The sequence below is a fragment of the Salvia miltiorrhiza genome, chromosome 3 (assembly GCF_028751815.1).
Source record: "Salvia miltiorrhiza cultivar Shanhuang (shh) chromosome 3, IMPLAD_Smil_shh, whole genome shotgun sequence".
Lineage (NCBI taxonomy): Eukaryota > Viridiplantae > Streptophyta > Magnoliopsida > Lamiales > Lamiaceae > Salvia > Salvia miltiorrhiza.
Window position 1 is genome coordinate 59,090,355 of NC_080389.1, and position 19,693 is coordinate 59,110,047.

At 37.2% G+C, this 19,693-nt stretch overlaps 4 protein-coding genes across 13 annotated transcripts; all 4 read left to right on the plus strand.

Annotated features, from left to right (window-relative positions):
* The first annotated feature begins 870 nt into the window (after window positions 1–870).
* Window positions 871–5,254, plus strand: LOC131014866 (pentatricopeptide repeat-containing protein At5g55840). 6 transcript variants are annotated; one of them, XM_057942997.1, is made up of 5 exons: window positions 871–1,166; window positions 1,283–1,388; window positions 1,635–4,591; window positions 4,698–4,769; window positions 4,859–5,254. In XM_057942997.1, exons 1-3 carry the CDS (start codon window positions 1,016–1,018, stop codon window positions 4,519–4,521), a joined length of 3,144 nt encoding a protein of 1,047 aa, XP_057798980.1. In that variant the 5' UTR covers window positions 871–1,015; the 3' UTR covers window positions 4,522–4,591; window positions 4,698–4,769; window positions 4,859–5,254. The 6 variants fall into 6 exon arrangements, with proteins under 6 accessions (XP_057798980.1, XP_057798977.1, XP_057798978.1 ...); XM_057942994.1 differs by having other exon boundaries at window positions 1,283–4,599; window positions 4,675–4,769; XM_057942995.1 differs by having other exon boundaries at window positions 1,283–4,599.
* Window positions 5,255–5,939: 685 nt separating this feature from the next.
* On the plus strand, window positions 5,940–10,161 carry LOC131014867 (uncharacterized). 3 transcript variants are annotated; one of them, XM_057942999.1, is made up of 12 exons: window positions 5,940–6,095; window positions 6,199–6,495; window positions 7,059–7,135; window positions 7,322–7,427; window positions 7,674–7,741; window positions 8,089–8,166; window positions 8,476–8,540; window positions 9,026–9,092; window positions 9,194–9,376; window positions 9,492–9,548; window positions 9,643–9,738; window positions 9,855–10,161. In XM_057942999.1, the coding sequence occupies exons 2-12, from the start codon at window positions 6,216–6,218 to the stop codon at window positions 9,987–9,989; spliced, it is 1,212 nt and encodes a 403-aa protein (XP_057798982.1). In that variant the 5' UTR covers window positions 5,940–6,095; window positions 6,199–6,215; the 3' UTR covers window positions 9,990–10,161. The 3 variants fall into 3 exon arrangements, with proteins under 3 accessions (XP_057798982.1, XP_057798983.1, XP_057798981.1); XM_057943000.1 differs by having other exon boundaries at window positions 5,973–6,095; window positions 6,193–6,495; XM_057942998.1 differs by having other exon boundaries at window positions 5,984–6,495.
* Window positions 10,162–10,962: 801 nt separating this feature from the next.
* On the plus strand, window positions 10,963–14,337 carry LOC131014869 (uncharacterized). 3 transcript variants are annotated; one of them, XM_057943002.1, is made up of 5 exons: window positions 10,963–11,045; window positions 11,230–11,685; window positions 11,902–13,136; window positions 13,313–13,674; window positions 14,055–14,337. In XM_057943002.1, exons 3-5 carry the CDS (start codon window positions 12,781–12,783, stop codon window positions 14,060–14,062), a joined length of 726 nt encoding a protein of 241 aa, XP_057798985.1. In that variant the 5' UTR covers window positions 10,963–11,045; window positions 11,230–11,685; window positions 11,902–12,780; the 3' UTR covers window positions 14,063–14,337. The 3 variants fall into 3 exon arrangements, with proteins under 3 accessions (XP_057798985.1, XP_057798986.1, XP_057798984.1); XM_057943003.1 differs by having other exon boundaries at window positions 14,058–14,337; XM_057943001.1 differs by lacking the exon at window positions 14,055–14,337 and having other exon boundaries at window positions 13,313–14,011.
* Window positions 14,338–16,293: 1,956 nt separating this feature from the next.
* LOC131014871 (uncharacterized) lies at window positions 16,294–19,066 on the plus strand. Its single transcript, XM_057943005.1, has 4 exons — window positions 16,294–16,597; window positions 17,550–17,701; window positions 17,830–18,123; window positions 18,244–19,066. Exons 2-4 carry the CDS (start codon window positions 17,567–17,569, stop codon window positions 18,868–18,870), a joined length of 1,056 nt encoding a protein of 351 aa, XP_057798988.1. The 5' UTR covers window positions 16,294–16,597; window positions 17,550–17,566; the 3' UTR covers window positions 18,871–19,066.
* The last annotated feature ends 627 nt before the right edge of the window (window positions 19,067–19,693 follow it).

A 19,693-nucleotide genomic window follows, 5' to 3' on the forward strand; every position in this document is an offset into this window, starting at 1 on the left:
TTGTAGGCGCATATTTTTTGCACAGAGTAGTTGTTTTAATTCTTGCGCATAGTTGGGTCAAAATCACCTACACCCTACTACCAATCATAAATGGGTCAACTGACACAACTTTGGAACTACAAAAAGTAAATAGTTCTGCCCACGTATGTACCTTCTATGTACCTTCAATTATTTTTTTATTGCAATGGGTATGGAGTGAATGCATTAGGAAAAGTGGGTATAATGTAAATTAAGATTGAGAAAGGTGGGTAGTTTTATATATTACCACAATAAATTAATAGTAGTGGATTTGCTCTTCAACCAATACAGTACTGTACTACTCCCCGTTCACAAAATAAACTCTCATTTGATGTTGGCACAAAAATTAAAAAGGTTGATAAAAGTGTTGTGAGTTAAATAAAAAGATAATTGACAAAAATAATAAAAGTGTTATGAGTTGAGTTCATTAATTAAAAAAATACTCCCTCCGTCCACGAAATGAGTACTCATTTGTGGACGGCACGGGTTTTAAGAAATGTATGGAGTGTAGTGTGAATAGTTTAAGGGTCCCACTTTTTTAGTGTATTAATTAAATAGATGTGTGGGGTACACTTACCAAAAAGGGAAATGAGTACTCATTTCGTGGACGGACGAAAAAGGAAATATGAGTACTCATTTCGTGGACGGAGTGAGTAGTAAATATAGGAAATAAGAGAGGATATAATTGTTCACAGACAGAATATGAGTTTATTTTATTAACAAAAATTCAAGGGTAAATGAAAATTTATTTTGTGGAGGGGGAGTACAGTTTATAAATATCTCCGACGTAAGAATTTGAACTAAAAAAATATTGAATTTGTGATATACAAGAAGTTGATTAATTTCTCTAATTAAATGTGTATAACACCGAAGCAAAAATAGGGCATGTAAAATACCAACTCAGTTAACAAAAGATCAAAGTCAGAGGAAATTCACAAAATTCATATGAAGAAGAAAGTGCTCCAATGAACAAGCTCACCACTCAGTGACAACAGCCATGGCGTCGCGCTTCAGTTCCAGAATGGCGCCAAAATGCAATCTTTCTCCCAAAAAACTTCCCAGAACCAGAGCTCGGCTGCCGTTAGATGACCCCAAAGATTTTCCTCAATTTCTCAGAAACAACTGCAAAATCAGCGCCTCTTCTCACGGTATTTCTCTCTCTCTCTCTGTGTTAATAGCTTGCATCCACATGCTTCAAGTGCGTCCGATTGAAAAGGTTTTTTTTTTTTTTTCCTTATAATTTGGCTGGGTTTTTGTTGAATAGGTAAAGAAACTGTAAGAAGTGTATATGCAATTCTCACAATTGATCGATGGGAGTCGCTGAATTGCATGAAATACAAAACGGCTCCGCTGAGGCGAGTTCACGGAAGGTTAGCTCTCAAATTCTTGAAATGGGTAGTGAAGCAACCCGGTTTGGAGCTCACTCACATAACTCACTTGTATTGTATCACCACCCACATTCTCGTTAGAGCAAGAATGTATGATTGTGCCAAGTCGATTTTGAAGTATTTGTCAGAAACGGGTTCGGGTACGGGTCCAAGTTCTGTTTTTTATGCGTTGATGGATACTTATCCTCTCTGTAATTCAAACCCTGCTGTTTTTGACCTGTTGATAAGGGCTTATGTGAGAATGGGGGCAGCTGATGATGCTTTAGAGGCTTTTCGTTTGATGTGTTCGAGGGGGTTTAGGCCGTCGGTGTGTACTTGTAATATGATTCTTGCAGCAATGGCTAAGGCGCGGCGTGCTGAGCCTGTGTGGCTGTTTTTTGGAGAGGTTATTGGGAATGGCGTATGTCCGAATGTTAGCACTTTCAACATAGTGTTGAGTGTGCTTTGTGGGGAGGGGAAGTTAAAGAAGGCAAGTTATTTGCTTGGGAAGATGGAGGAGAGTGGTTATGCCCCGACTGTGGTGAGTTATAATACATTGCTGAATTGGTACTGTAAGAAGGGGAGGTATAAGGAAGCTATTCAGCTGTTGGATCACATGAGTTGCCGGGGAATTGAGGCTGACGTGTGTACATATAATGTGCTTATAGATGATTTGTGTAAGAATAACACAAGTGCTAAAGGGTATCTACTTTTGAAGAAGATGCGAAAGAGGATGGTCACCCCTAATGCAGTCACGTATAATACTCTCATAAATGGATTTATCAACGAGGGGAAAATTGGAGTTGCTGGGAAACTTTATGATGATATGTGTAAGGGTGATGTTTCACCAAATTGTATCACGTATAATGCTCTTATTGATGGGCATTGTCGTAGAGGCAATTTTGTCGAAGCTTATGAACTTCTTAATGAAATGCAAGCGAAGGGATTGAGGCCTAATCAGGTTACTTACGGATCACTTTTGGATGGACTCTGCAAGCATGGAAAGTTAGATTCTGCGAGAAATCTACTTGCAAGGTTAAAGCTGGATGGAGTTACCGTCAACTCTATAATGTATACTACACTAATGGATGGAGTATGTGGAAGTGGCGAACTAGTTGAGGCTATGGAGTTGCTCGATGGCATGTTTAAGGATAATATGCATCCTGATATTGTCACATATTCAGTTCTTGTAAATGGATTTTCTAAAGCTGGGAAGATAAATCGTACTAAGGAAATCATCTGTAAAATATTTAGATCTGGAATCAAAATGAACAAAATTGTATATTCTACATTGATTTGCAATTTCTGCAGACTGGGAGATATGGATGAAGCAATAAGATTTTATACCATGATGCTTCGTAGTGGTCATTGTCCTGATGTTTTCTTATGTAACTTATTGATATCCTCCCTTTGTAGAAGTGGAAATGTGGCGGAGGCGGAAGTTTTCATGCATCACATCCATAAAATTGGTCTTGCCAACTCTGCTACCTTCGATGCAATTATTGGCGGTTGTGTAAATAAAGGAGACGTGTTGAGAGCATTCGAATTGTTAGATGAAATGGTTAAATTTGGCTACCAGCCTAGTGCCTTCACATATGGAAGTTTACTGAAGGGACTGTGCAAAGGAGCAAATATCCAGGAAGCGCTTGACTTCTTTAGTAAGCTTCGGAAAATTCCTCATGCCACGGACATAGTCACCTACAACACGATGCTGGCTGAGTTATTTGCGCAAGGCTATTTCGAATTGGCTCTCAGTCTTATAGCTGAGATGGTTGAAAACAACATGTTTCCTGATAGTTATACTTACGGTTGTCTGATCGCCGGTTTATGTAGGACCGGGAACGTGTTGACTGCAATTCTTCTGTTGGAAAGGGGAGTGCAAAGAGGAACTCTTTCTCCGAACCAGTTTATGTATTCGAGTATAATTAGTGGACTCATCAAGATCGGCCAAGGACAAGCTGGCATTTACTATTTTGATGATATGGTAAAGCAAGGTCTGAATCCTGATATAGTTACTCTCAATGCAGTTATCGATGCATGTTCGAGGACAGGGGAGCTTGATAAGTTGGACAATGTCTTATCAATGATGGAAAGCCGAAGTTTAACCCCTAGTTTGACTTCGTATAACATTCTCTTGCACGGGGAATCAACACGAAAAAACATTTCTGGTTGCTTCGCGTTGTATAGAACCATCTTGAGAAACGGTTATGTTCCTGATAAATTTACTTGCCATTCTATTGTTCTCGGGCTGTGCAAATCCAGAATGCTGGATATCGGAGCTAAGTTTCTGAAGATGATGGTCGCGAATGGGACTCTTGCAGATCATTTGACGTTTGATTTGCTTATAACAGCGTATAGTCAGAGAGGCGACGTGTCAAAAGCCCTTGATTTGCTGAATTTCATGAGGCTTAGTGGAGTTTCGCCTAGTGAAGATACTCTCTCTTCGATCTTTAATGGTCTTAAGAGAATTTCACGATGCCGTGAATCCCGTGTTTTACTTCATGGAATGGTGGAGAGTGGTTTTCTTCCGACAATCAGACAGTACTGCAGATTGATAACGAGCATGTGTAAATCTGGAGATATGCGGGGAGCTCTTAAACTTAAAGACGAGATGGAGGCTCTTGGCGTTAGCTCTCGCCAGGTGGCTGAGAGCGCGTTAGTTAGGGGGCTCGTGCAGAGTGGGAAAATGGAGGATGGGATGGTTGTGCTGAAATGCATGATGATGAGCAAGCTCGTTCCAACCATTCCAACTTTCACGACGGTCATTCATGCTTTATGTAAAGAATCTAAACTGTCCGAGGCAATGGATTTGAAGCTGCTGATGGAACATCATGGAGCTAAACCGGACGTTGTTACCTACAACGTTCTTCTGACTAGCTTCTGTCGGAGTGGTGAATTTGCTCGTGTCTTCACATTGTACGAGGAGATGAAACGCAGGAGTGTCTCCCCTGATGCCACCACGTTTTCTGTTCTCATTGAGGCTGTTTCTGCTGAAAACGATTCTGCCAGAGGCGAAAAGATTTTGGTCGACTTGGAGGAGAGAGGATTCGTTTGTCAGAGTTCAACTGCTGAACCTTGGGGTCGAAGACTGGCTGATGCCGTGGTGAATATAAACCTCATGAAAGGCAGAAAATGATCGACACTCACGGACCTGCTAGAAAACGAGCCCAGGATTACACGTCCCTGCAGGCACTTTCTAATGGAAGGTAACAAGGTGAATTTGATTCACCTTTTTCATGCTTTAGTTTTTTAGTTTTGTGTGTTGATGAAGGCTGTGATGTGTACTCAGGCATAGTTTCAATCTTATCTCAGGAGCAGTGCTTCTCTTGATGCAGCATTCACTAAAAATGAAACACATGAGATAGTGATGGTTATCTTTTGGAGGTTCTTGATTGGATTCCATTTGTTTTTTATCACTGCACATAATTTTTATGTTAACCAGGGCAATGATTGTGTATTCTCCTCGCCTGCAGTGCATCACGAAGCACGTCGTCGTCGCGGCGTGCCCTAGCACCACCTCCTGCGGCGGCCTTCGGTGTTGTGGCGATGGTTAAGGACTAGAAGTGGAAGCAGAGGAGGGTTAGGGAAGGTCTGGTGAATTTTGTTCCCTGCCTAAATGAGCTGCCGCAATTACGAATATCCCAATTACATTTTGAGCATCTAATGTTGCTTTGCTTGTGCAAACTTTTTCTATTACCTTACAAAGGAAATATAGAGATATACATTCACATTGAGCCCAACATCTAAATCATTTTAGGGCTTGTGTGCTATGCATGATATGTGTGAGATAGATACGTGTGTATAACATTCTAATATGTTATTTGCTTCAAAATTTAGTCATTTATAAATTACTGATATGTTATCTATTATTCAATATTCAAAAAAATTTATTGTTGGATAGCCGAATCCGAATAATTCAATTCAGTTATTGAATTATCCAAAATTTGATATTCATATAGACAACCCTAGCTGGAATGTATCACTATCGTATACATATAGGGTGTAATCAAGTCGAGTCTAGCCGAATAGTGTCTTGCTCAAATTTGACTCCTTTAGCTAATTGAGCTGTTTACTTAATTATCGATCGAGCTTTAATCGAGTCGAATATAGTGCCGAGCCTAATCGAACTTTTTAAATTTAAAAGTTTTGTTATTATCCTAATACATAAGTTGTTTTTCAAATATATAAGTTATTTTATTCACAACAATGTAATATATTTATTATTTTCTTGTAAATAAATGATGTTAATTAGATATTTAATTCAAATATTATTGATTATAGTATAAAATATAGTAAGATATTTAATTAATAATCTTATGTTTTTAAGATAAATCACTTAACGAGCTTGTTCACAAATTAACGAGTCGAGTATCGCCATGCTTAAGCTTGACTTATTTAGCTAAATGAACTGTTCATTAAATTACCGATATAACTTTTATCGAGTCGAATAGCTTATGAGTAGCTTGACTCGTTTAGAGCCCTAATACATATACCTAGTTTGCAATTCAAAACAAGCTAGCAAGTAAAATCTATAAATACAATAAACTAACACTCCTTATATGCAATTGACACATAAATTGTACACTTGGCATCATTGCTTGTACTTCGGAATCAACTTTTCTTTTGCAGCGCTCTTGAGTGCTTTTCCTCTCTCTCTCCATTAATATCCTCTCGCTTCGAGTCATTTTGCAAAGCAGAGACCTCGTATCTGTAAGCATATCTATCTATCGACCTCGTTTCCGTGTGTCTTAAACCATAATTACACAAATGTAAGCAAAAAAATCAAATCTTTCTTATTCCTCGGAAGTTGTAGGAAGGTGCAGGTGTAAAATGGGGGACCCGAACCCGAGCCCGAGCCCGAACCCGGAGGCGAATCAGCTTCCAGAAGCCGACTCGCTGCCCGATGGGTTTGTCGAATCCTCTCCGGCGGAAGCAGTGGTAGATTACAAGGAGGAGAAACTGCTGGAGCCCGGCTCTCGGCCCGAAGTTGTGATAGAAGATGGCGGTTCGTCATTGGGTAAATTGGTCGAGCACGTGGCGGATCAAACTCAATCAGCGGCTGCAGCGAATGCCAACCCAACTCAAGGCGACGGGAATGCCAAGGAGAAATGTAATGCTCTTGCTTTGTTAGTTTGATGTGTTATTCGAAGCTGTTAGCTTTCTTCTTCCGATGGGAATCTTTGGTTTGTGATTTTACTAGATTTCTTCGTCGATAATTTGGCAGTGATTATTTTTTGAGCTGTATGTATAATGTATTTGATATGTACTGCATGTTAATGGATTCTTGATGTTGTAAATTGGAAGGGATGTTTCCTTGTTCGATAGCTTGATACTTGCTTCTAACATATGGTCTGCTAAGAATGTCTAAATCATGACTTGAATGCAGTTTCCTAACTTGTTTAGAATAATATTGAGTTGGTTTGGGTTTTATTCATCTTTTGCATAGTGTCTCAATGACTATATCTTCAGTTGTTTGTGGCGATGTTAGTTACATCTGTGCAGGAACATAATTATGTGATATGAATTATGTTTTTCAACATAGATAATATAACGTTCTTTTATAGCTAGTCTTGTTTCTGTTGGAGATGCTTGGTTTTTGACTAAACACTGCTCTAGATTTTCTTTTGCTTGTTTCACCATTTTACTAAATTTAGGATACTTCTGTTTTTGCAGCCATTGAAGGTGCTGAAACACACGCAGTTACCTCAGTGGGTATTGATGGGACTGGAAGTACTGAAAACAACAAAAAGGTACGCCATAATGGATTGAATAAATTGTGCCCTTTCCATGTAATTTTCGTAGAACTTCAAGTGATCTGGTCATTGGTATATCTTATCGTCCTTCATGGACCCTTTGAGAGAAAGTCATCTGTAGCTTGAAGATTGGATTAATTATTTCCTCATAATTTTCTGATTATCTCTGATTCATTCCATCAGGAAGCTCCTGAGGTCAAGCGTAAAGTAAAACGTACCTTCAAATCAGAGAAGGAATTTTTGGAGTTTACTTTGAAGTATCAACAAGTCATTACTGAAAGAGATTCTGGTTGGTTACTGTAATTTATACCTTCTGATATGTATTAAGCTTAGTTCATATCACTCTGTCGTGAACATTTTTTATCCCAAATGGTTGGTTTTCAATTCAACCTTCTAAGACTAATTTTTTATGCAAACATCCCCATCCCCATCCCCGTCTACAATCTAGTCACCTTACATATTTGTTTTTGATTGGGAACAAGTCATGCATCACTGTACTTTTATTTACTGATCTATGTCTTCCTCTCATCTGCAGCTGTTGCTGTTAGAGATAAACTTGAGTCATTGTGTCGGGAGCTGCAGCGTCAAAATAAAATGTTAATGGTAATCTCTTGGCTTGCTCAGATCATCTAGTTCGGCTGATACCTTTTCTGGTTTTTCAGACTGAATTTTAGATCTATATGAAGTTTGAACAGTAGTCACATGTAGTCAGAAAGTTCTTTTAGACCCCTTGTTTGTTGATATATGTGATCCATGTGTGCATAACACTTGAATGTACCATGTAACTATCATGATTTCATTTGTTTTTGGCAAGTCAAATTAGAACTTTCTTGTGTGCAAATGTCTGGAACGATGATACCTTGACTGCTTACTCCATATCTTCGTGATCTCTGTCTGAAATCTTGATGTTAGTTGCCTTTCTAATCACACTTGCTGGTTGTTTGTTTCAGGACGAATGCAAACGAGTGTCAAAAGAGGGACAAAATTTGAGATTAGATCTGTCAAATAAGTTCCAAGATGCAATTAAGGTTCTCATTTGTGATTTTCTGATATATTGTAAAGCTCCTGTCCAGTTACGAGCTTCGTCATCTTTACTGTGCTATGTTCATCACTTTCTTGCATGTTCGAAAGATGTTTGGCTGTCAAGCTGGAAGCTGCAAATAACAACTAGCAAGATTTTTCTTAGTAATTCTTAGAAATGTTTCCTTACAACTTGCTCCTCTGAAAATTTTGTTGAAATTAGGTAGCTCTTATTGCATAATTGTGTTCTTGTAGAGCCCATAACATCTGGAAGGTTGTCGCTCTATATATGTTTATGTTTTCCTACTTTGTTGTAGGAAGTAAGCTGTAAGCTGGAGGAACAGAAAGATGAATGTATAGCTCAGCTAAAAGAGAACGAAATGTAAGACCAAATCGAGGGCTCTACTTTATCCGACACTTGTGGACTTTTTTGATGATTGCCTGTGCTAGTAAAAAGAATTGGCACATGGATTGAAGCTTCTGAAGAATGAAATGAAGAGCATGAGTTTGCATTTCTAGTTGATCATAAAAGATCATATAAACAACCCCTTCATATTGTTGATCTATTTCCTGACTGCACTCATTTTCTGTTGCATAAATGTGGTTGTATACTCAATCAGGATGCTTACATGATTGCATTCGTCATTTCAAAACTTGATAACTGATTTAGTGTGTTCTTGTTGTTTTGCTATGAAGTCAATAATCGACTAGTCCTCGGACAAACTCTCTTTGCTCTCTGTTGAGTCCTATAGGCTTAGGTTTAGAAGTGTGTCTCAGAATTTGTGATTATATTAGCAAAAAGGTCTCGTGTAACATCTTATTGTATTTGCACCAGTTCCGCTCATGCACAAAATTCTCTAACTTCAGGTTGAAGATCAAGTTAAAACAACTTGTCGAGCAATATACTCTCTCCGAGCAGCAACATGCGCAACAGGTACATACCCAACCCAAGTATAAGGAATTCTGCTTAAACAAACTAGTTTTACTTATTTCTCGTATTGAGCTGAAGTTGAAATCCTTCATTCGGCTTTGCAGCTAAAACAGAAAGCACTTGAACTTCAGCTTTCTGATCTGAAACTTCAGCAACACGAAGAGAAATTGAAGCAGGAGCAGGCTCAAATGAAACTATATGCAGAACAAGTGGCACAACTCTTAGGAACCGAAAAGAATTTGAGATTGCAGTTAACAGCCGATGGTGAAAAGTTCCAACAATTCCAGGTTGCCCCTTGTCAACTATCATGAATTGCTAAATTAAGCCTCCGGCTAGTTTATTGTGTTTCTTTCTCTCTAACTTTCTTTCTTTTTTTCCCACTTTCTAATTCATGTTTCCCAGGAAGCATTATTGAAGAGTAACGAGGTTTTTGAAACATTTAAGCAAGAAATCGAGAAGGTAGAGAGAGTGGCATAACATTGTTTTTTCCAAAATATTCTATTTGGCCCACATTTGTTTCCTTTCCTAAAATAATCTGTGTTTGCAAAATTAGATGGCGAAATCAATAAAGGACCTTAAAAAAGAAAACACCTTCATGAAGAGCAAATGCGATAAATCAGATGTCACCCTCATCGAACTGGCCAACGAGGTATAGACTTTGCTCATGTACCTATATGAACTACAATTAGCTGTCGATAAACTCCCTTTGATCTTCGTTCTTTGTATCTTGAACTTTGAAATGTCTGTTTTGCCCCTTCCGAGCAGCGTGAACTCTTGAAGAAACAACTGGAGAAAACGAGAAATCAGAAGGACAAACTGGAATCGCTGTGTCGATCACTCCAAGCAGAGAGGAAGACAAATTCAGCTGCAAGCAATAGCTCAGACAGTATTCCATACTAAGCAATGAACTCAGCTGTTTGGAGTGGTATAAACTAGATATGGATTCCAAGTGTTGATGTTGTTAAAATGTGCCAATTAAGGTTGTCCTAACAAATTTTGTTGGCAGAGTTGAGTGAATTTTTGGTGTTTCAGACTGCATCTCCATGTATATTACTATTAGTGTTATGTTGCATCCTTCAGAATTGCGCATGCTCCTCACATAATGAGTAATATTGATATGATTTTAACCCAATGAATTATTGAAACCGATTTCAAAAAAATTCGTAAATACACGAGACCCAAATTAATGGGCTTATTGGGTATACAGCTTGGGGGCGTTTATCTTCGATAGTAAAATTTCTTCAAATTACACTATGTCAATGAGATATGAATAAATCAAAACTAATTTAAATGATAAAAATAATCAAAGTCTTTGAATATTTCAAACTATCTGAATAAATTACACTTATTACTTTTATTTGTTAGCATCAATCCTTTAAAATAAACGTCACATGCAACTAATTGGTGACTACACGCAATGTTGATAGCTATTGGCCTATGTATTGAATTAGATATTGAACTCATTGTGGTGTTTACTAATTCCCTCATAGCTATGTACGTGCTACACGAGTTTTGAGTCTTGTAATTAATTGGTGACTACACGTAATGTTGATAGTAGTTGGCTTATGTCTTGAATTAGTTATTGGAAATGAACCCATTGTGGTGTTTACTAATTCCCTCCTAGCTATGTACGTGCTACGCGAGTTTTGAGTCTTGTAACGTAATGGAGTCTCCAAGGAAATAAAGTGGCGCATAAGCTTGCGAATTTTGGTATTAATGTATAAGGTTAATTGCATATAATATCACGAACATTGCTCGAAATTCATTTTTTCAATCCTATGGCTGAGATTGTATCTGGAGAGTGATTCTTTTTCGCAGGGTTCGAATCCTGGAGGGAGCAGAATATTTTAAATTTTGTTATTCATCAGTATATACCGATGACGATTCCGAATGCAAGTGTTGTCGAGGTTACACCGACGCCCAGAAGATTGATATTGAAGATTTTGCTAAAAATGGGTACGTTTTTTTGTGGATATGTTCTAATTCTGACATTTTACAAATGAAACGGAAAGATGAATATTGAATATATAAAGTTAGTTTCTTAGGTAGCATAAATTATTTGTGTTTTAGATTAGTTTTCTATTGACAAGCAACTTTCTTTTATATAGTTTCTTTACTAATTAAACATGTGTGACTGTAGATTCCGCGTCTTTAATAATACAAAGAAGCAATCGGCCTTTAAACCAATGGTTGGAAATCCTGATTCACAAGGAAACATCTCTAGACATGATCATGTGTATGAGAGAGAGGAGGGTGAATTGAACATAGGTTCAGATGCACAAGGAGAAGATATGTTTCCAATGGTAAATAGATTACTTGTAGGCTCAATTCAAGTGCTTGTGTACAGAATAAGTCAACAGGATCCCGAGAGCTCTGCTCATCACCTGTATAAGAGAGAAGGTGGATTGAGCTCTGCTCATCATCTGACTAAGACAGAGGGTGGATTGAACATATGTTATCATAATCCGTATAAGAGAGAAGGTGGATTGAACATATGTTCAGATTCAATGGTATTTGTAGGCTCAATTCAAGTGCTTGTGGTCAGAACAACTCCATGAACAGGTGGAGGGCAACAGTGTGAAGCTGGGTTTGGATGGTTTGTGTTTTTGATTGAAATGTTGTTGCTGCTACTTTATTATTTCCATTTAACTCGTTTTTTTTTTTTGGCCTTTTGGCTTCATCTTCACAGTAATTATATCAAGGAAAAAAAACTACTTTTATGCTCTCTTAAAATTAAAAAACAACTTGAATCTTCAGATTTGTGCAATTCTTACACTATGTAGATGCTTATGTACATCCATGTATTTTGCAGTGATTTGCAGCCCATGCTACATTCCTCCACCAAATAAGGTACAAGCCACCTCACATTAACTCAATGGTACAACACTACCGAATCAAGGGAGCATCTAAACAGCAGCAACCATGATCAAGAAACACTGAATTTATTCCCAATTCACCCCACCGGAATCCTGCAGTCAACAAGTAATCATGATCAGAATCAACTCATGAACCCTAGTTATCCTGCAGTCGACAAGTAATCATGATCAGAATCAACTCAAGAACCCTAGTTTTTGTGCTGATAAGCTATCAACTTCCTCTGATGATCATCCCTTTTTTGATTTCTTTTGTGGGAATTGAAGTGATCGGTTCATTCGTGTTGGTTTTTTTTGTCAAAGTAGAATTTTAGATAGTATAGTTCTAATCAAAGTCTCTTGGAATGGTCTTTATCAAGACTAGTCACTTAGTTCTAGGGTTTTCCAAGGTATGACTGACAGAATCTCTTGATAAGCCAATTCGTCCTAGGCGGCCTTATACGGGCTTTGTTGATCTTGAACTTCCATATATTCCTAATTTTAAAGCTATATATGTTAGAGATAAGTGTTATTGGTTTACTTTGGATGGTAGAGTTGTATCGTTGGATTGGAGTAAGGAAAGCTTCTGTGAGGAGTTTGATTTACCACCAGAACGTCGTCCTTCCCGTGACTTTAGTCGTCATGAGCTTGTCCAGTTTAATGGTGGAGAATCGTTAGGTGTTGTTCGCCTTCGATCCCTACAACTTGGTAACTACTATGAGCTTTGGGAATGGAGGGAAGACTTAAGGCGCTGGGATATCAAGTTTAATGTCTGTCTTGGTGGTGATGTGGGTAGACCACCGGGGACTGTATACGGTACGTTCTTGTTTCTTCATGGAATGGCTGGCAAACCGGGTGACAATCTACATCGTCTAGTAGCTTACGACTGGACTAACAAAGACTGCAAGGAACTCGGTATTCATAATTATGGCTTTCCAATTAAGAAACACCGCATGGAATGCTTTGAAATCAATGTGTTTTGTTATGTTGAGAGCAGCGTTGCGCTGCCCCATGGAGAGCCAATTGTTGGATCCGGATTTCTTAATCATCTTCCTGTAGTCGATGAACTTGACGACAACTATTGCGATTGCGATTGTCATGACGATGACAGCACCGAGGATGATTCCGAATGCAAGTGTTGTCGAGGTTACACCGACGCCTACAAGATTGATATTGAAGATTTTGCTGTTAATGGGTACGTTTTTTTGTGGATATGTTCTAATTCTCACATTTTACAAATGAAACATAAAGACGAATAATGAATATATAAAGTTAGTTTGTTAAGTAGCATAAATTATTTGTGTTTTAGACTAATGAAAAGCAACTTTGTTTTATATAGTTTGTTTACTAATTAAACATGTGTGACTGTAGATTCCGCATCCTTAGTGATACAGAGGAGGTTGGTCCTGATATATCAAAGAAGCAATTGGCCCTTAAACCAACGGCTGGAAATCCTGATGCACAAGGGGGGAAAAAAAAGAAGAAAAAGAAGAAGAAGAAAAAAACACCTGATGCACAGGGAAACATCTCTAGACATGATCAGGAGGGTGAATTGAACATATGTTCAAATGCACAAGGAGTAGATATGTTTCCAATGATAAATAGATTATTTGTAGGGTCAATTCCAGTGCTTGCATTCAGCATAATTCAACTGGATCCTGAGAGCTCTGATCATCATCAGTATAAGAAACAGGGTGGATTGAACTTTGCTCATCATCTGACTAAGACAGAGGGTATGTTATCATAATCCGTTATAAGAGAGAAGGTGGATTGAACATACATTCAGATGAGATTGCTGCTACTTTTTTATTTCAGTTTAACTCGTTTGTTTGTTTTTTGCCTTTGGCTTCATCTTCACAGTAGTTATATCAAGGACACAAAAAAACGTTTATATTCTCTTAAATTGCGCCTATTTTGTGTTGAGAAGAACTGTTTCTTCAAATTTTGTTGTTATTACTGTTTCCTTCAAGTAGTGAAAGTGGGGCTTTGATATGTTGATAGTTAAGAGCCTGGCTCATGTACCTATATGAACTACAATTAGCTGTCGATGAATCCCTTTTATCTTCGTTCTTTGTATCTTGAACTTTGAAATGTCTGTTTTGTCCCTTCCGAGCAGCGTGAACTCTTGAAGAAACAACTGGAGAAAACGAGAAATCAGAAGGACAAACTGGAATCGCTGTGCCGATCACTCCAAGCAGAGAGGAAGACAAATTCAGCTGCAAGCAATAGCTTAGTACTGTTTGGAGTGGTATAAACTAGATGTGGATTCTAAGTGTTGATGATGTTAAAATATGCCAATGATTTAGGTTGTCCTAACAAATTTTGTTGGCAGAGTTGAGTGAAGTTTTGGTGTTTCAGACTGCATCTCCATGTATATTATTATTATGTTGCGAGAACTATCTTCATTTCATATTAAGTTGCTATTTGTTGCATCCTTCAGAATCGCGAATGCACCTCACATACTACGGTTTGTGAAAGGGCTTGATTTTTAACCAAAACGCAAGTATATTGCTATGATTTTAACCCAATGATTAATTGAAACCCACTTCAAAAAAAACTTAGTAAATACATGAGATCCAAATGGGCTTATTAGGTATGTAGTTAGGGAGCGTTTAAATGACAGAAACAATTAAGGATTTTAGATATTTCAAAGTTTCAATCTATCTAAATAAATTATACTACATATTAATTTTTTATCTATTAATGCTAATCCTTCAAAATAAATATCACCTACACGAGTTTTGAGTTTTTTTTTTTTTTGATAAATTAAGTATTAAATAAAAGAAATTTAAAAACTGCGCCATAGGAAACTCGAACTCAAGACCTTTAGCTTTAAACATCAGCCCCTTACCGCTTGACTAACACATGCTCTGAGTCTTGTAATGTAATGGAGTCTCCAAGGAAATAAAGCTGCACATGAGCTTGCTAATTTTGCTATTAATTCATAAAATATAATGATTTGGAGATCTAACCTTTTATTTTGACTTCTAGATATTCTAGATAATTGTATATATATTGGAATTTGGATTAATAATATCTCTCGTCTCGTCTAGGATCTAAAAAGAATTATTTAAGTGTGATACTATTACTTGTTTCTTACCCCAAATTTCAATGGAATTTTTAGTGATTTTTATGGACTCTGACCAATTCCCCTGAATTATACTCTTTTCACCAAGTTGAACTGCGGTCAATTTAATTTTTCCTATCTCCTCTTTTCACCGTAGTTAGTATTTGCACTCGTGCAATGCACGGAAAATATTTTTATATTTTTAAATTTATATAAAATTAATATCAACTTAATATCATATTTATAAATGTAATAAAAATTAACTTTAATTAATTAGATATATTTTATTTTATTATTGAAAAAATGAAAAAATAAAAAGAATTCACAATAAAAAAAATATTGATATTATGTAAAGATAAAAAAATAAGTTAAAAAAAGATTTATTCAAAAAAAGATGAGAGAGGCGAGAGATTTTTTTAAACGTTTAATCTTTAAATAAATATAACTTTTATATTTCAAATAAAATATTTACATAAAATATATCAAATTAAAGCTCTTATGGTGATCTTTAATTTGGTATGCATAGTATTATAATTAAGCGAATTTCATGATTTTAGAAAGAAATAAAAAGTTAAAGAAAAAGAAAATAAATATTTTTATAGATTATAGAATTGTAAATAAACCTTTCGTGAGTTAGTAGGTTTAAATACTTTAATTAGATATGGGAGAATGCTAGTGAGAGATAGTGGGGTTGTGAATAGTTCATTTAATGCCTAACCTTGATATTAAAAATATTTTCAAAATTGCCATTGAAATTAATTTCAAATTAATTTGAAATCAATCTGAAATGGAGAACTCTCTTTTTAATATCACAAAAACTCCTGTAAAACCGACTTCACAATGACACTAAAATGTTATTTGTATGTTGAAGTAGTGTCATTGTGAACATTGTGAAGCTGGTTTCACCATGAAACCGATTTTACAGAAGACCACCTGTTTTAATATGAAGGGGCCTTTGCAGTTGTTCTATTAATCCATTTTTCCTTCTTTCTAGATCGGATTAAACCAAAAATAAAGCTAAATTTTTAGAATTGAGAAAATTATACTGAAATCCGTAATTTTGGGAGAAGTGACCAAAAGAAAATTTAAGTTGGGAAAAGTAAACTATTTGTTGAGACTTTAGAATATAATAGAAAGTATATATGTAATACTTTATGACTTTTCATAAAATATATCAAATCATATTACACCAGAGTTGACACACCCAACATGAACCGAAGGAGTGGGTGACCATACACATTTAAAGAAAAAGCTACCAAATATTGACTTAATATTTTCCAAATCCAACAAAGAAAAATATCTGAATTCTTATCAAAAATAAAAATTTGTAGAGAAAATACAAATTAGGCGTTAGGTGCACACGCGCCCCCTCATTTGGCGTGTGGAGTAGTTAAGCCCTACGTCGTCGTTTACTTCTTCCTTCTGACAAAAATTCCAACTTTTGTACAACTTCGCCAATTCTCCTTCTCTCTACCGTCCTCACCTACTCCGAATCCTCAATCCCTCTTTTCTCTCTCTAAAGATCCAATTTTGCTCGAGGGTTTTTGATTGTGTAGCGTTCCGGCCGTTAGCTCGTTAGTATTTCGAAGGTGGTGATCTCGGCTTTCGTTTTGATGCCTCTCTTTGCAATTACACTTTGATGTTCTGAATCGTTGGTCTGGCGTGTTAGTTTGAATCGAATCTTGGTTGATGATTTTCTGAAACTCGTGTATTGGTTTAATGTGTGCTTTTCAGTCAACGAACAGGAAATTTCTATCTTATCTTTATGGGATTTCTCTTATTCAACTTTTTGCATATGTTTGTTTGCCACAATTCTAAGTTTTTCGGGTGATTAATCAGTATTTTGTTTCTGTTTAGGTAGATTGATTAGTCTTGTAGAAAATTAGAAGAAGGCCTGAATGGAAAGCAAAATTGGCTAGATTGAGCTTTTGGGTTGAGCTGAGATAATTGTTGTGAAGTTTGGATTTAGCTGATGTGTTTTTAATAATATAGTTCAATTGGAGGGTGTTAGGCTTATTCACTTGCTATTGATGGGGAAAAACATGGTCTAATTTTTCGATGGGCACATGTTTTGCTGAAATTTGAAGTTTAGAAGCAGTTATTTCAGTTATTGGTGTTTTTAAGCTCTATGTGCAGTAGAGGATTATATGAACTGTGTTGAACCCCCTACTTGTGTTCTGCTCGAATTTTGTTTGTAATTAGAACCATGGTGGCTTATTCATCTTTCATAATTTTGGTTGAGTAATGAAGTGCTCGGTTGTTCTGTGAGTTTAAGATTCATCCCAGATACCTATTCGATTATTTATTGATCTCGAATTGAGAATTGTTTTGCGATCAGAGTTTTTATCCTCAAAATATGCTCCCATAAGGATAGGTGCCCGAATAGACTGCAATATAGGAGTATCATTTATTTTTCTTGCAATGCTTGAGCTAATCACTTATGGAGCCATAAGGTGTTCTATCTGCTACGGTTTTCACAATTTTCATAGCAATCAATATCTTGTTTCAAGATTCATCTCTTTTGTTTTTTATGATTTGCAGGGCATTACATTTCTAGAATGGATTTTTTCTTTGGAAACTCGAATGGGGGATCTTCAAATTTTGACCAGGACATTTTTAGGTGTCCATTTCTGAGGAACATCAATGCACCAACTAACTTCTCCTTCACATCATCAATGGCTTTCCCTATTCCTGTAAGTCGTATACCACTCTTCACTTTCCATGTTGGCCCGTACCCTGACCTAAGCATCATCTTGCTCTCCATTATTTTACGCTCCAAAGCTAATAGATTCCCTTTTCTCCTCTGTCTTGCTCGTATTAGGCACGGGATGGAAAGGGCCCCATATTTGAGGATGGTCCCAATTTTGATATGGCATTTAGGCTCTTCCATGGGCAAAATGGTGTTGTTCCGCTTTCCGGCAGGGCATTTCTTCCAACTCAGAAGTCTCAGTCCGAACCGTCACCAGCTCAATTCAACCCCTTGGCAGCTAAAGCAGCCACCATCAGCCTCTCCGGTTTTGGTGCAGGGGGGCCTTTTGGTTTCGATGCTTTCTTCGAAAAGTGGGGGAAAGACAACAAGAAACCGAAACCTTCAAAAAAGGAATCTTCTTCAAAGGTAAAATTTGCTCCTTTTGCTTCATATTTTCTAATATAAGTATCCTTACCGGCCATACAAAGTCGACTAATAAATAATCTCAATAAAGCGATAGTTAAAGATGTTCATGTTTGAATCCAGGGAGGGAAATCAGGCCATGAAGCAATGAGCGATGATTGGTTGCAAAAGGGCAATTGCCCCATTGCAAAGTCCTATCGGGCTGTGAGTAGTGTTCTTCCTCTTGTAGCAAAGGTCCTTCAGCCCCCTCCAGGCATCAACTATAGGTGCCCTCCTGCAATTGTGGCCGCCAGGAGCGCTCTAGCAAAAACTGCCTTCGCCAAAAACCTGAGGCCGCAGCCCCTGCCTGCAAAAGTGCTTGTTATCGGCCTTCTGGGAATGGCAGCTAATATACCTCTAGGAATATGGAGGGAACACACTGAGAAATTCTCGCCATCATGGTTCGTTGCTGTCCATGCTGCTGTGCCGTTCATAGGCATGCTCAGGAAATCTGTGCTGATGCCGAAAGCAGCTATGGCATTCACTATAGCAGCATCTATTCTAGGGCAGGTGATTGGATCTAGGGCGGAGAGGTATCGGCTGAAGACAGCTGATGCGAGGAAATTGGAATTCGCTGAAACTTCAATCATCGGGCAAAAGCAGGCGATGGCTACTGGGATGAAAGACGGGCTTTGCAGGGAAAATGCTGATTGGAGTTCGAATTCTCTGCAAGTTCCTGTTGCCTCATCCTCACCTGAGGTGTTCTGCTGATCTGGTGGTATTTTTTTACTGCTTTTCGTCGTTATGTTGCAGTTCTACTCATTTGCAACTGTGAGCTTCTATTCTTGTTGTTTTTATTTGCTACCAAAGACCTCCTGAAAATTGGTGAAATAAATGTGAGAATAAGAGTCCTTTGTACTAATATCATTAACTGAGGCATTTTTATATATAATCATCTGTTGATTGAGTGATTCTTTTTACCCTCTTCTTTCTGCCTGTTCAATTATAAAGTAAATCAGAAAATGGAAGGCTTGTATAACAAAGAAAGTTAAAGTAATAAGCTCCTTACTTTGATTGATGAGTTGTTTATGTGGTAAAGAATATTACTTCTGTGTGGCACAAGTTCTCTCAAGACGAAAGAATTTAGTCATGGAGAGAGAGAAAGAGAGAGAGAGAGAGAGAGAGAGTTATTAAAGCAAGAAATGCACCAATTATGTACTTCCTCTATTCCATTTGAAACGTCTTTTTATTTTGCCTGTTGAAATGCCCTATTCTATTTTTGAGACACTCAACAACTAACAAATATTCTCTATATAATTCATAAATTATACAATATGTTATAGAAAAGTCATGATCTACATTTTCTTTTTTGATGTGACATATTATTTAAACAAGTCACCTTATACCTAAATTACCTACATCATACTAATTGTATCCAAAAAGAAGCAAAACGTTTTAAGTGGGGTGGAAGTAGTATTAGTCATCAATAAAATAGCATTGAGCAGCTCACAGTTTGCTGTCCTAACCCTATTACTAACTGTTGGTCAACACATCACATGCAAGTTGCAACTCATCCAACCACCCAAAATTAGTC

Coding starts and splice junctions, on each gene's coding strand:
- LOC131014871 (XM_057943005.1), top strand. CDS start 17,567: ATGGATTTTTTCTTTGGAAACTCGAATGGGGGATCTTCAAATTTTGAC. Junction 17,702..17,829: donor CAATGGCTTTCCCTATTCCT/GTAAGTCGTATA, acceptor TGCTCGTATTAG/GCACGGGATGGAAAGGGCCC. Junction 18,124..18,243: donor AAAAGGAATCTTCTTCAAAG/GTAAAATTTGCT, acceptor GTTTGAATCCAG/GGAGGGAAATCAGGCCATGA.
- LOC131014867 (XM_057942999.1), top strand. CDS start 6,216: ATGGGGGACCCGAACCCGAGCCCGAGCCCGAACCCGGAGGCGAATCAG. Junction 9,093..9,193: donor AGCAGCAACATGCGCAACAG/GTACATACCCAA, acceptor TCGGCTTTGCAG/CTAAAACAGAAAGCACTTGA. Junction 9,549..9,642: donor TTAAGCAAGAAATCGAGAAG/GTAGAGAGAGTG, acceptor TTGCAAAATTAG/ATGGCGAAATCAATAAAGGA.
- LOC131014869 (XM_057943001.1), top strand. CDS start 12,781: ATGGCTGGCAAACCGGGTGACAATCTACATCGTCTAGTAGCTTACGAC. Junction 13,137..13,312: donor GAAGATTTTGCTGTTAATGG/GTACGTTTTTTT, acceptor GTGTGACTGTAG/ATTCCGCATCCTTAGTGATA.
- LOC131014866 (XM_057942994.1), top strand. CDS start 1,016: ATGGCGTCGCGCTTCAGTTCCAGAATGGCGCCAAAATGCAATCTTTCT. Junction 1,167..1,282: donor AATCAGCGCCTCTTCTCACG/GTATTTCTCTCT, acceptor TTTGTTGAATAG/GTAAAGAAACTGTAAGAAGT.